Source organism: Protopterus annectens, chromosome 3.part0, assembly GCF_019279795.1.
Source record: "Protopterus annectens isolate FY-2018-M chromosome 3.part0, PAN1.0, whole genome shotgun sequence".
In the NCBI taxonomy this organism is placed as follows: Eukaryota; Metazoa; Chordata; order Ceratodontiformes; family Protopteridae; genus Protopterus; species Protopterus annectens.
The window spans coordinates 1,671,171,289-1,671,186,825 of record NC_056731.1 but is presented as its reverse complement, the minus strand read 5'-3'; the positions used below and the strand labels follow the sequence as shown (position 1 = coordinate 1,671,186,825).

General features: G+C 36.4%; 1 protein-coding gene across 1 annotated transcript in view; it reads left to right on the top strand.

Moving 5' to 3' along the window:
- Window positions 1-15,537, top strand: part of ANGPT1 (angiopoietin 1) — a 1,835,232-nt gene that overhangs the window by 714,935 nt on the left and 1,104,760 nt on the right. Inside the window, exon 3 of the mRNA XM_044065710.1 lies at window positions 1,806-1,927. Coding sequence (XP_043921645.1) covers window positions 1,806-1,927 — 122 coding nt within the window. The remainder of the gene's footprint in view (window positions 1-1,805; window positions 1,928-15,537) is intronic.

Sequence of the window (15,537 nt, the reverse complement as noted above, 5' to 3'; positions counted from 1 at the left end):
TAAGCAAGCTGAGATAATATATTCTGCCATAGTTTGAAGGTCCTACTATTAGTGGACACTAACTTCTCTATTATATTACTTAATAAGGTGTAGATTCATTCTGGCAACTGACATCACTACAGTGGTTATACACACAAAGGGATGTGAATATCAAATTATGCAGGTGGGCCTTGGCAGCTGATCCATTTCCTTTTATAATCAGACATAGGCCAGACAAAAAAAACATGAATGTAGATTGGTTATTCTGGTCCATAACCATCCCATTCCATTTAGAACTGGGGGATCTGTGCTGTAAGGGAAGATGGTCATACCTTTCAACCTCTTAGCTCAAGGATTCTGAACAAAGCCAAAAATAATGAGGTTACAAAGCCCCTGAATCAGGGACAAATGTTAAATATTGCTTATATAATCATAGAAAGTTGCTAGAATAACAGGTCTTGCTTTAGTATGCATTTTCTGAGTATAAAGTCTGAAACTTAAACATCTGTCATTATTTAGTGACACCAGTCCTCAAGGATTTGCAAGAAGGTTATGAATTTTATGGGAGCAGACAAAAAATATTATGCAAAAAAGAAGGACAATACGAAATTCTAGGCAGTAGACAAGTATAAGGAGGGTCACTGTGGCACAATGACTAATAAGTCAGAAAGGCTAATTTGATATATTCTGTACATTATGGTAAGAACCTGATAATTGCGTATACAATCAGTGTAATATGTTAGTAAAGCATGTGATGAATTAGGTAATATATAACAACTGAAGATGTAAGATAAAGGAAGGCTGAAAGCCTACAACATTAGAGAATTTACCAAGAATGAAGTCTCTTAGGGAGCTATGCAGTACAGGGAGCTTACCTGTAGATTTACCTGTGGAGTGCCAGGAGCTGGCTTGTGCATGTACCTGTGGAGTAACAGACAGTACCTGTTTATTGAACTGTGAGTTCCAGGAGCCTTGTATTGTATATCTGAGGCAGCATGACCAAAACTGCAATATCTGAGGAGTTTATGGAATATCAACATTTCATTAAGGGATTTTTAAACTGGACTAACAAAGCCAGAAAAGGAATGTAAGGCAAATGTATGTTTATTTTATTTTATTTTTTATTGAAGGTGAACTTTAATTTAGATTTTGCAGTGTACAAAACTTGCATTTAACTCACAGTTAAATCCTGTAATGTATTGTTTATGCTGTTATGCTAGATATAATATATATATGTTTACTGTCATAATACTGAAGCGGACTCGGTTGAATAATCATATCATCATCTCATGTCCATGAAAAGTCACAATGCAGAATTCCAATATTGTCAAATTACATCCCGAATTTGATCTAGGAGAAAGTGTTAACATGGGTCGAGATAGGGGCAAGATTTGTACTTCGACAATAACGGAGTTCGACATTGTCACCACTCGACCTCCAGACTTTGTGCAAAGTGGAGTCGACTGAACCCACTTCAATATTACAATATTATGATAGTAAACCATATTTATAGATATATATATATATATATATATATATATATATATATATATATATATATAATATATATACATACACACACACGCACACACACACACACACACACACACACACACACACACACACACACACACACACACACATGTATAACTGCAGTGTGTGAGTATATATGTGTACAATAATCGTCTGCTTAATGTTAGAAACTTTAAATATAATTTTAGTAAACCACCCCTTTACTTTGCATGTAATATATACATAGCCATATGAAATATTGTTTATCTTTCTGATTTCTTAAACTGATGCGTCCTATTTACTGTATTTTCAAGGTTCTTAATCAGACATCCAGACTTGAGATTCAGTTACTGGAAAATTCTTTGTCCACTAATAAGCTTGAAAAACAACTGTTAATGCAGAGCAATGAAATCACTAAACTTCATGAAAGAAACAGGTAACTTATTTCTTACTTTTAATGTAAACATACAAGGTCAAAATATTTTTCACTCTTTGGCAGTTTCTACTCATTATATAAACAATTATAGTAGTCAAACATTTCCTTGTTCCATTACAAATGAAACTATAGAAGAACTGCTGGAGAAATTGAAGCATTTCTTTTTAGAAGTGATGATTAATTGAGTTACTTAAGCTGTAATGTTTCAACATAAAAATAAATTGTTACTCTGCTTGATGATGCCATTACATATTAACCTTTCCTTAGGTAGTTTTCAATCTACAGACTAAATAATATTTCATTTTATTAATTGAAATGTATAATTAAATAAAAATTATATACAGGTTTGTGATAAAAGAAAAAAATGATTGTATCTTCTCAATGGTTAAACAAAAACTGAAATAATTTCACACCATTCTATTTCATATGCAGTTGCTACAATACTTTTTTCTAACTCTTGAATTGTAATACCTGTTGTGAAGCTCTGTAATATAATGATAGCACCAAAGTAAAGTTTATCTTTTTTTTACTGGTTCCCAAGGTTCTGAATAACCTTGGCTGCCTGAAGGGTTGTGTGAAGTGGTAAAAGATTAGGAATTTTTTGGACTGCTGTTTTCTTCCAGGATACTGGTGGAGAGAAAGGGTAGCATTTAAGCACCGTTGTTCTACTTCTGACAGAAGCCACATGGCCAGCAGTTAGTGTTCTCATTAAAAAGTTGGAGATACAAAACAGAATATATTGAACATTGAACCATGTTCCATACACAAGACATAAGCAGGCATGCCTGTCTACATACATTGAATATACTGCCAAGTGACAGAGATTCTGTTCAAGGCAAACTACAGTGATGGCAGTTCCTTGGCTTTTCGTTTTTTTTATGCAATTACTTCTTGCTTGTCAAAAGATTTTGAATAGCTGCAAGGATGTATTCCCTGGGAAACCAAACAACCCATCTGGAAAGGCCAGAACAAATCAAGGAAGACTCAAAATAACGCAGACGGAGAGGCAGCATATTACATTGCTAGTAAAGTTAGAGACATAGAGTGATTGAAAATGCTGTGTGTAAGACAGAATATCTGTAGATCTAAAGTAAACCCTTAATATTCAGTAGTAACGTAGTAAAATGTGGATTTCGGATTTGATGCATTAAGAAAAAAAAAGATGCAATTTAGACCGCACATTGTTATCTTATAGAAGTACATGTATTCTAGTGATAAAAAATGTTTGTTGTAGCTATTAGCTAATAATTTAGATTTTATTTTCTAATGTATGTTTTCTTGCCAATAGTAGCCAACAGCTTGCTGGTTAAGGACATCTTTCTCTCTCTTCTCAAATTCAAGTTGCTTAGTGTCATCCGAGGTAACAAAAAATGTATTTTGCTGAACTGGTTGACCTTAAAGTGCCATAGCAAAAACTCCTGGTTATAATCATACACATTGTTAAAAACTGAAGAATAAGTGTTTCAGAATCAAGCCTAGCTTGCAGTTATAGCAATGTGGGCATAAATCATAAAGAATAAAAATGGGTGAGAAAGTAACATGATACCACTACTTTCAGTGCACACTGTTTTATTATACTGATATCTAAATGTGGTTACTGTGCGTGTAAGTAATGTGTAGATAACATTTCCCCATTGTCCCCTAGAATCACAAGAGGATGTTTATTTGTATTTCGGCTTTTTCCTGGTAAGGGTTCGCCACAGCGGAACTCCGGTCCGCTAATGATTGGCAGTAGATTTTTTTACGAAACTCCGAGGTGCAAGCTCGACGCCCAACCTTCAACGAAGGCACGCCCATTTATGCATGCATGTCTTTCGAACGCTACCTAACCGCGGGGGGGACATACAGACTCCACACAGAAGGAACTCCCAAGCCAAGCCGAGAATCGAACGGGAGAACCTCTTATTCTTCTGGAACACTCCTATCTTTAAACATGTTATATACAAATACATGCTGTATTTGTATAGTCCTAGCTCTTCTGAGCAAACAGTTTCAAAGAGAATAACAAGGAAAAAAATCTCATTGAAGTAGGTCAAGTGTGCCTGAGTATGCCCACAAATAATATAAATAAAGTAACTGCTAGCAAGTAGTCCACAGTAAGAAAACTGGGTATTTTGGTCATCTTCCAGTCAAGCTAATTTATGTCAGGTAACGGCAGTATAGCAAAAGTTTTGTTTTTCTTTGCTGTGCTACTAGCATGATGTTCGGCACAGCCAGGGGTCTATAGGAATAACTTAATGATTAATGCTTATCATGTTTAGGTAAGACTGTAATCTAGGAAGTATGCAATAATCAAGGACATGTCTTCTGTGGAGAGAACCTCATTAAATGAATCTTATAAGATTTGATGTAATGCTAAGGAATGACGTTGTTATCTTTCTGTGATAGTTCTATCTAGGCCTAGTACTTTGCACATTTTTCACTAGTTTTAATATTTTATTATTTTTCACCTAAGTTTAAGAGCTGATTTGAGAATTAAGCTTATTACTGGTGGAAAGACATCACTGTCAGGGATTGAAGAAAGTGAAATACATTTTTTTTTGTTTTGTTTTTGTTTTGGTCTGAGGATAAAGCCAAACTGTAGTTTTTGAGGTGTGATAGAATTTCACATACATCCACATCCAGTATTTGCCCTGATGAGTTAACTATTCCAGTAATGTAGATTTGTTGGAATAGTGATTTAATTTTTGTCAAGGGCTGTTCTTAATTACTAAATATATTAACTCTGAGGTCACCCTGCCTTGCAGATAGATGGAGTTATGGATAGCCCTACAAATCACACCCCTGAAAACAATATACATCTGGTGCTTAGACATACGTACCTGTAACTAATGAACTACCTTGTCTTGAAGTTTCAGCAAAGACTGATTCAACACAATAAGGTTCATTGTGTACCACTGGAGAGCAAAGCTATAGCAAGTGGCTTTACAGAATTGTATGCACCGCACTCACAGCCCAGTGTGTCACAGTGATCTTAATAGTAGTAACTTTGTCTTGGAAAAACTACTACATTCACATGTCTATGCAAATAAAAATACTCAGAAAGATTGTCAAGATGTACTAATAATGATTTTTTAGTGTCATTAACCTTCCAGCTTTTTGGTAACATTCTGCCATCAATCAGACCACTCTGGCACACCTAGAACACAGTTACTGTACACTGTTAAATGAGTCAACCATTCTATTATAGCATAGCTTTGTCTCTCTGTCTCGCTGTCTCTCTCTCTCTCTCTCTCTCTCTCCCCGTCTCTCTTCAAAGCCAGGTGCCAGCAGTTATGTCACCATTTTTGTTTAATTATTCATATACAAATTAAAAAAAACAGCCAACCACAACATTTTGAAACTGAGTAATTAAAATCTTTGCTAAAAGAAGATAGGCAATATAATTTGATGATTAAATTAATACAGACAATATACTTCTGCACATGGAACTATGAAATAAAAAGTTTTTTGTTTTTTTAACAACTAGATGGCATTAGAAAATAACTAAATATAAGCTTGTTGCTCTTACTACTACTAACTGAAGATAATAATAGTCAAGGTTTAACTTTAAAGACAATTTGAGAGTTGAAAAATGCACACAGCCAACATTTGCAGAAATATGCTCAATGAAACTTGGTGGCAGATGTTTTTATTGCCAGGTGCAATGCATGAAATGGGTTCTTTACTGCTATCAGCCCATAAAGTCCAGTGAATGCTTCAAGCAAAAATCAAAAATCTAATTGAAATGTGCAGATGAACTGGACTTTTAGGTAAGAGTAATATCACTTGAAAAAAACTCCCAAAAGGTACCCTAGAATGAAGCAGTACTGTCCTTTCAAACAAATCTCCCCTTTCTGCTTTCTGTAAATGACTCCTGGCTTTTCACTTACAACTGAGTCAAAAGTTTGAATCCATATAGTATCTTTCAGTGCAAGTTTTTAGATAAATAGAAAGTTCTAACCCAGTTATGGTAATATAACCTATGACAAGAAGTAATAGTTTAACGTTCCATGACCCACATCTACACATATCTAAGTATATTAGCATCAACATCATACAGCACTGGGGATATGAAGACACTTCCTTACTGTCACTGTTCCATGCTCTTGCCTCCTTCATTTGAAGGTTTTGATGAACACTAGAATTGACAATGCAGCAGTTCTGGTTTCAGCAAAATTTTAATTTACAATCAACAAGCTGTGCTGCAGAAGACACATGATGAATTCACTTGACCTTTCACTTACATGAAAGTGACATACATGCTACCTGTGCAGTGGGACATAAGAAATCTGGCATATATTCAAGGCTGAAAGTAAGAGTTGGCTGCTTTCAAACAAGTGATCTGCAGGATATAAAACATTCTAGAGCAAACAGATAAAAATGATATTACACAACGACCCCCCCCCCATTAATATTCCAAAACGTGCATGCTGATTGGTCAGAGTGCACATTGTAAATCAGAGTTATAGTAATGGAAAAAGGTCCAGTCATCCGGACTTTTTCCATTAGTATAACTCTGTTTTTACAGCAATGGAGAATGCAAGATCTCCGTTGCTTTTTACACACTGTCTTGCTATGTTAAACGAGTTTAACATAGTGAGACAGCTTTAAAAAAAGTAACGGAGATCTTCCTATCTCCGTTGCTATTTTTAAAGGTGTCTCGCTATGTTAAATTGGTTTAACATAGCGAGACAGCTTTAAAAAAAGCAATGGAGTTTCTCTGTTGCTTTTTTTAAAGCTGTCTCGCTATGTTAAACTCCTTTAACATAGCGAGACAGTTTGTAAAAAGCAACAGAGATCTTGCTTTCTCTGTTGCTTTTGCCCACAGCTCTGATGTACTGTGTAAGCATATGCATGCGCAGTACATCTGAACTGCCACAGAATACCAGACAGCTGCGAAAGGGCAGCAAGGAGGCATTACACAATGCCATTATTTAAGAAAAGTAATTATTTTATTTCTTAAATAATGTCATTGTATAATAGCAATATCCCACTTCTGGGTGTGGGTAATGCTGAATTTACCCACGGTCTTTGTTTGCCCACTCGGGCATCGCCCTCGTGACCAAACCACACCAACCATGGGTAAATCCAGCATTACCCACACCTAGACATGGGTTATTGCTATAGTGCACTCCACAGGAATCAGACAAAAGATGACAAACTCATAACTTCATGGTAAAGGTTTTTAAAATTGGAAGAAGAGAAATGCTGCCTGGAGGTGAAAGGAATCTGAGGGAGCTGTGAATTTAAAACAAATAAAGTACATATGCTTTTATTACATTATAACATCAACATAGCTCTAGACTGCAGATGTGTGTGTTCATCACTAGCATTTCACATTTTTTAAGAAATAGCAAATTATTTATACTTTGGCAACTCTTACTGGCAGGCAATAATCAAATATTTCAGGAAAAGGCATGCAGTACCACTAAGCCTATCACTTGAGTCGAAATGAAGTGCCCATTAGAGGAAGCTTACAATGCAGGAGATACATAATCCATGCAATGACTAAATTCCACTATGGTATGTGTTTTTTCCTGCATAGACTTACACAAAATTTGAAAACTACCAGCTTGTTTCAATCTTGTTAACTATGAACAAATTCACTCACAAAACCTGAACATTAGAAGTGCTAAACTTTTACTAAACAGTTGGCTAGTGCTATTATAGTATTCTTTTTAAATTACAGGTTACAACATGCATTCTCATTCCGTTAAACAGTTTTTCTCTTCCACACTGCTTACACAATATATTTATTTTATTATTATTTTAATAATCTTCCTTTCTGCTTTCAGAATATATTTTATTAAATACATTTATTTATTTTCTATTTTATAATCTTCCATCCTGCTTACAAAATATATGAATTAATTATTTTGTTATTTCTATTTGTTAACTGGGATATTCTGAATAGGTTGAAGTTATTCCCTTTAAGGAGTGGCCCATTGAGAAAGGCAGAAAACAACAGCTTGACTGACAATCAGTGTCAATGCCTTTGGTGATAAAAGATCAGCAAGCTATGGGTTCTTTTCTCACTGCAGGTGCCTGGCTTCATTTTCTATTACTGACACTGCAATGCAATATTAATGGGTGCTGCAGTGCATAGTGTACCATCCTTTACATAGAGCATTAAAGTGAGGTCCAATCTGCCTGAATGTGAAAGATTCTGTGGCACTAATCAGAAAGTGTAGGGGACTTCATACATATTTACACATCTAGCACATAAACTATTGATAAATAAATGTCATACATTTTGTCTTAAAATAATGTTACATTTAATACATTCCACATTTTTGTAGTGTGACCCCCAACTCTTTCTGCTACAACCACATCCTAATTTTTCTCATAATGTCCAGTAAAATCCATTTATTGTTAAACAGAGCTGTTTGTTATTGCCTTTCAGATTACCCACATTATCCAAAAGAAGTTTATCTTTTTCAGCATATTTTTAACATTTCCAAATTACTCCATGCTACCCTCACAAAATCATATTCATTGCCAAATCTTCAATTTTCTTTATATCCTCCAAAATCTTTTTTTAGATATAGTTTCTTGTACTCTCGTAATCCCCTCATATGTTAGAAACTCATTCTTCTATTTCTGTCTGTTTACAAAATAAGCATAATATTTCCATTGTGGTTTTATATAACATACTTTTTATTCATGGTTGCATTACCTTTTGATATTCTCCATAAAAATCTTGACATGTTAATATATCTTTATTATTTATTTATTTATTGACATTTGTTGATGTGAAAGTCCACTGGATCAAAGATTCATTTCCAATGGAGGCCCGAGGAGAAAAGCTCCAAACTTTTCCAGTAAATTTTGTCACATTAAACAAAATTAGTAAAAAACAGTTTATAAAGATTTTTACATAGACAGCAGATTGCAACATTGAGGTAAACTACAGTTTATAACAAAGCAATAAAGTATGGATTCAGTCAAATTATATTTACTCAACTTTTATAAATCATACAGCATAGAAAGGTAATTACCTTTCTTAGGTTTGTGAATCAATTTGTTTGAAAGTGCTGGATAAAGTATATTTTTAAGGAGGTTTGTTCGAGTGATTGCAGGTACATGTAAGGTTGTTAAGATAATGTCGTTTTAATGCTGACTTAAAAGTTTTTGTAGTGTCTAGCTGAGTAATTGTGGGTGGCAGAGCATTCCAGAGTTTGACTACTGTATGGGAGTAAAAGCAATGCCCAGCTCTCTTCTTGGGTTTAGTTATGGTTAGGAGTACTTTATTAGAAGATCTAAGATTTCGGGCTGAAGTATATGCATGTACCATAGCTTGTATAGAAGGGCAGTAATGTGGGTTATATATTAGTTTGTGAGTTAACAGTGAGTTGGGTGTAATATAGGTAATGGGGGAATTCAAGCCAGTTTAAAGTTTTAATGGCTAGGCAGTGATGTGAGCAAGTTGGCATGTTGGTGGTGAATTTTGCTGTTTTTGTAGTAGCATGATTGTAATTTAGTTATAAGTGATGTGTGTAAGTTAGTGAAAATGGGGCTACCATAGAGGAGGGAAGGGAGAAGCACACTATTTCAAGTTTAGTTTTGGTAGACATATTTAGAAAGATTTTATGCCTATAGAGCTTCTCTAGCTTGAAGTGGGTCTTTTTGATTGTGCTGAGTATGTTGTTCTCAAAAGAGAGTGTGTCACCAATTGTAATGCCTAGTAGTTTTGCTTTTTTAACAAGCTCAGTTTCAGTGTTATGTGAGACTCTCTTAAGGTCAAGAGTTACTGGTTTAGAAGAGAATAGTAAACATTTTGTTTTTTGGGATTGTGTAGCAGTTGTGCATCTCTTAGCCATGGTTCTATGGAAGTAATTGCTTTGTGAGTTAAGGTATCGAGTTGTGAGATTTTGTTAGATGATGTGATTATGGTTGAATCGTCTGCGTATTGGATAAGGGTGCTTTGTTGGAATGGAGATTGCTAATTATTATATTAAAAAGCAGAGGCCCAAGAATTGACCCCTGGGAAACTCCTGTGTTGTTGATTAGATATTCTGATTGTTTTCTATTATGAAGGTAGTTTTGGAAGCAAGTAGTAGTATGTGGGGAGCAGTTTAGAGACTCAGGTTGTCAGAGTAGTTTATGGTGTGACACTGTATCAAAAGCTTTTGATAGGTCGAGCAGAATAACAGTAGTTAATAGACCAGTGTCAAGGGCTTTGTTTACAGTATTTATAAATGATAGTAAGGCTGTGGTAGTACTGTGTGCCATCCGAAAACTGTGTTGTGTGGGTGACAGTAAGTTGTTGTCTGTAAGATGTTTAAGCAGTTGATAGTGTATGCACTTTTCTAGGATTTTTGACAGAGGGGAAAAGAGATAGGTCAGTAGTTAGAAAGGTCATTGGTGTTGCCACCCTTATGCAGGGAAGTTATAATGGAGTTTTTCCAGAGATGAGGGATGTATGACTCCGAGACAGAACAATTAATAAGAATCCTGACAGGGTAGACTTTAGCATCTGCAGCAAGATGTAGGTATTCTGCTGGAAGTTTGTCAGAAGAGGGGGGAGGAAGGCTTTAGTTTCTTTAGTAGTTTGTACACTAAAGTGGTAGATACATGTTGTATAGTAAAAGAGGGAGGGGTTGTACTGCTATTAAAATAGGCATGTATAGTGGGGTGGTTGGTGGGAGGCTGAAAATGTGAATAGTTGTTATTGTTTTTGTTACAATGTAGATTTGTGTTGGTATGTTGGAAGAACTCATTCACAAGTTTTTAAATGGTATCAATAAAATGAGAGTTAAAGGCTTGGGCAATATGATGTGGGTCTTTGTCAGGAGATGGTGTAAGGTTATGCTTGGTTACTGGATTGAGAAGTGAGGAGACAGATTTCCAAAATATTTTGGGGTTGTAACCTTGAGTAGAAAGTTGAGTGGAGAAGTATTTTTTTTTCTTGGATAACCTGTTTTTTGACACTATTGTGAAGTTGCTTAAATATGAGTTCATTTTGTGGAGTTTTATTTTTCCACCATTCTGCCCAGGCTTTATCACTAGTGGTGAGTAATTATTTAGTTTGTTATGCTAGCCAAGGGGCATATTTATGTTTGATCCTTTTAGTACGTAAGGGGGCAAGACTGTTAAGAGTGTCACGAAAGACCTTATTAAAACTGCATTTTGATCGTTTCCTCTTAATGACATCAATAATGTTTCAATCATATTCTCCTATGCATTTGTACAATAAACATTTTTTTCAAAATAATATAATTTTCTATTGTTCTAATGTTCCATATTTCCTGGTATTTCTTTTTTCCCTCACTTACAAAACTCCTTCCTGTTTTCTGCTTTTTTCACCCATTCCATCAATTCCCAGAAGTTATTGGGAGAATTTAATAAAGCCTACATGGACTTATTTACCATGGAGGCATAGTGGCACAGTGCTTACATAGAAGTAAGCAGATATGCAATCCAGTAAAGGAAGCTGAGGGGCGTGCACGAGTGTGAGAATACGGAAGTGTCCTTGGGATGCAAATCACCACATAAGCAGGTGAAAATGCATGCTAATGAGGCAGGTAGAGTGATCCAGCAAGCAGATATGCAGTTGTGCAGACCCCATGTTGGTGTTTGTAATGTACACGGAAAAGTTCTGTGCACAGGATGTAAAAATGTTGGGAGAGAAGCATACCATTATGTGTACCAGTTTAGCAGAAATTCAAAATTAGATATTGGTGAAACAAATGGAATGGTACTTACATACATGTGGGACATTCTCAGCCTGAAAGTCTTGGACCCAGGTGTCAGAAAGCCCCCTTCCATCTTTTCAGGTCATCATGGTGGTGATGACACTACGCACCTGTGCACTGGATAGCAGTTGCACTGATGAGGTCCCTTGCCAGCCAGTCCCAGGCCTCCACCTTGCACTCTAAGCCATGGCAACCTCCCTGCATCAGCCAGCCCTCATGGCTTTTGAAAAGGAGTCCGACCATGACCCTGGACTCCTGAATGCCCCACCACTGCACCCAAAAGAGCAAACCCTCTGCAATGCCTGCCACTGTAATACTTAGAGACATAACTCCAAACGATTAATATAGCCTGTTTTCCCACCCTTACACACCATTGGGCAATGTTTAAGAATGTGGCACATTACTTAGAAGTGCTCAGTAGTGCGCAAACCAGCCAAGTGATGCCAAGCATTGCATAAACATTGGTTATGCTGTGCTTAACAGGTCTTAGCAAGTCTTAGCAGAGCTTAGCTGAGTGCAGCAGGCCAGTATTTAAAAATAATTTGCATAATTTGTATTTTGAACAAAAAATGCTAACTTGCTCTTCTGTGTATTCAAACCCTGTACCTACTGCACATGAAGCTGTAACTCTAACCATTTAGCTACATGGACATGTGAAATATTGCTATATCTTTACATATACCTCTGTGTTACCTTTAAGCAGTGCTGAGCAAAGTGGCACATCATGCAACCCTGCTCAGCTAGGCTTAAACTTGACTTTTACAGACTAATTAAGCATATCCGGTTTCTATTTTTATATGTCTTTCAGGTGTATTGGCAACGCTTAGCACTGCTGCACTACATGCCATGTAAACATGCTTTTAAAAAAAATAAATTAAATTATGTTGCTGTAATATAATTGGACAGTGCAAGGAGTGTGTTACTCATCTGCAGACACAGTTAACACCCCACTGCCTACACTGATTAAATAACCATGTCCCACAGTTCTCCCTCAGCAAAGCACCATGAATAATATGCATGGCGCACAGTCGAGGAGGAGCCATGTACATCAACAGTGTAACATTCTGTGTAGGCTCTACACTATGCTTACACGGATTTTATTAAATCTAGAGGATTGTGTTTGATATTAGAATGCATGCTTGCAGTTATTTTTATCTGTTTCATCCTTTCTAGTTTTCAAAAAACAATATAGTTTTTAAAATATTGCATACACTATTGGAGGTATCAAATTTAAGCTACCACCTTTGTCACTTAGATGTAATACACCTCTTATAAATGAATTTAGTCTATAATCCCAAATGTTGTAAAAAATAAATTATCCTGCATGATATCAATTGAACGCATAAGTGTAGCTAAGTAACTTTTATCTGCACTTTTTAAAGTAATTTGTTTGTGTTGCACTGAGCAATATCTAGCTAGAAGTTGACTGTTTTTTCAGTAGTGCACATGGTATTTTCAGTTAAGGCTTGTTAAAAACCTGCATAGCCAGTGATAGGTGGTGGTAGTAGTTTCCTTCATTGTTATTCAGTTTCTGTCTTAAACAAGTGGTACAGTGAATTATCTTCTGTTTAAACTGTGAGCTTTGGCCGGTTAAGACCTGCATGATATGAACTGAACGCATAAGTGTAGCTAAGTAACTTTTATCTGCACTTTTTAAAGTAATATGTTTGTGTTACATTGAACAATATCTAGCTAGAAGTTGACTGTTTTTTCAGTAGTGCATGTGGTATTTTCAGTTAAGGTTTGTTAAAAACCTGCATAGACAGTGATAGGTGGGGGTAGCAGTTTCCTTCATTGTTATTCAGTTTCTGTCTTATACAAGTGGTACAGTGAATTATCTTCTGTTTAAACTGTGAGATTTGGCCGGTTAAGACCTGCATGATATCAATTGAATGCATAAGTGTAGCTAAGTAACTTTTATCTGCACTTTTTAAAGTAATTTGTTTGTGTTGCATTGAGCAATATCTAGCTAGAAGTTGACTGTTTTTCAGTAGGTCCCCACCCACCCTCCCTGTTTTTGTCTTGGTGTTAATCTTGGTGGCTTTGAAACTGCCCGCCCCTCTTGTAAATTTGCACTTGGATACTCCTCCTGGGCCCATCTCATTTGCTCACTCAAAAAAAAAAAAAGAAAAAAAAAAATTTTATCTGCTTTTACTGTATTTGTGTTTTTTCCTACTTTATTTTGCTTTTGCGTCATCTTAAAAGTACTCAGTTGTATTTATTACTGCTTGGTGTAACTCACTCTAAGCCTTTTAGTTTAAGCACTTGGGCTTCAGACCAGTTGTTTTACATTAAGAAGGTTTGTGCTCTGCACTGTAGTGGCAGTACAGGTAGCTTACATCCTTCTAAGTTGGGAACTGCTGATTGAGGGCTCAGTGTTTGTCATTCTAAAAGTGTATTAATTCTGGTTTAAGCACTTGGGCTTCAGGCCAGTTATTTTACATTAAGAGGGTTTGTGGTCTGCACTCTTGTGGGAGGAGAGGCTGAACTCTGCCATTCTGAGCTGGGAATTTCTGGTTAAAGGTTTATAGTGCCTGCATATTTGTACTGCTTCTTACTAAATTGGTACACCTTGTTTGCTGTAGCATAGACTAGATCCAGGCCTGCTGAATCTAGTTTTGTTTGTATAACTTGAGCACTAATCCAGGCATTCTTTAAAGTATTCAATTGTATTTATTACTGCTTGGTAGTAATTTGATTAAAGTGTAGCTATCATTCAAAGTCTTTTGGATTAAGCACTTGGGCTCAGACCAGTTGATTTACATTAGGAAGGTTTGTGGCCTGCACTGTGGTGGCAGGACAGGTAGCTTACATCCTTCTAAGTTGGGAATTGCTGATTGAGAGCTCAGTGTCTGTTATTCTAAAAGTGTATTAGTTCTGGTTTAAGCACTTGGGCTTCAGGCCAGTTATTTTACATTAAGAAGGTTCATGGTCTGCACTCTTGTGGGAGGAGAGGCTGGACTCTGCCCTTCTGAGCTGGGAATTTCTGGTTAGAGGCTTATAGTGCCTGCATATCTGAACTGTTTCTTACTAAATTGGTGCCCCTTGTTTGCTGTAGCATAGACTAGATCCAGGCCTGCTGAATCTAGCTTTGTTTGTATAACTTGAGCACTAATCCAGGCATTCTTTAAAGTATTCAATTGTATTTATTACTGCTTGGTAGTAACTTGATTAAAGTGTAGCTATCATTCCAAGTCTTTTGGATTAAGCACTTGGGCTCAGACCAGTTGTTTTACATTAGGAGGGTTTGTCGCCTGCACTGTGGTGGCAGGACAGGTAGCTTACATCCTTCTCAGTTGGGAACTGCTGATTGAGGGCTCAGTGTCTGTTATTCTAAAAGTGTATTAGTTCTGGTTTAAGCACTTGGGCTTCAGGCCAGTTATTTTACATTAAGAAGGTTTGTGGTCTGCACTCTTGTGGCAGGAGAGGCTGGACTCTGCCCTTCTGAGCTGGGAATTTCTGGTTAAAGGCTTATAGTGCCTGCATATTTGAACTGTTTCTTACTGGAACTGGTACACCTTGTTTGCTGTAGCATAGACTAGATCCAGGCCTGCTGAATCTAGCTTTGTTTGTATGCTTGTTTGCTTGTTATTTCCCTGAAACGCTAATTCCACCTAAAACGCAGCTTTTCAGCGCTTCTGTGGATCCCTAGTGACATCTGCATTGCTTACTGTACTTATTTCCTTGTTTCACTTGAAAGAAAGTTACTGTTTGTCATTTTTGCATTTAAATTACCTGTAACACATTGCATTTAAGTTACCTGGCACTTGCTCACTAAATCAATTATATAAGTCATCACTAAAAAATTAAAAGCACTACACCCTCACAAACTCCCCTTGAGTACCTTGTTTCCCATTGGCCTTTTTTTTCAATTATAAAGGAATTCCCAATACTATTCTAGCATGTCCAAAGGTCAGCTGTCAATCTCCTCTC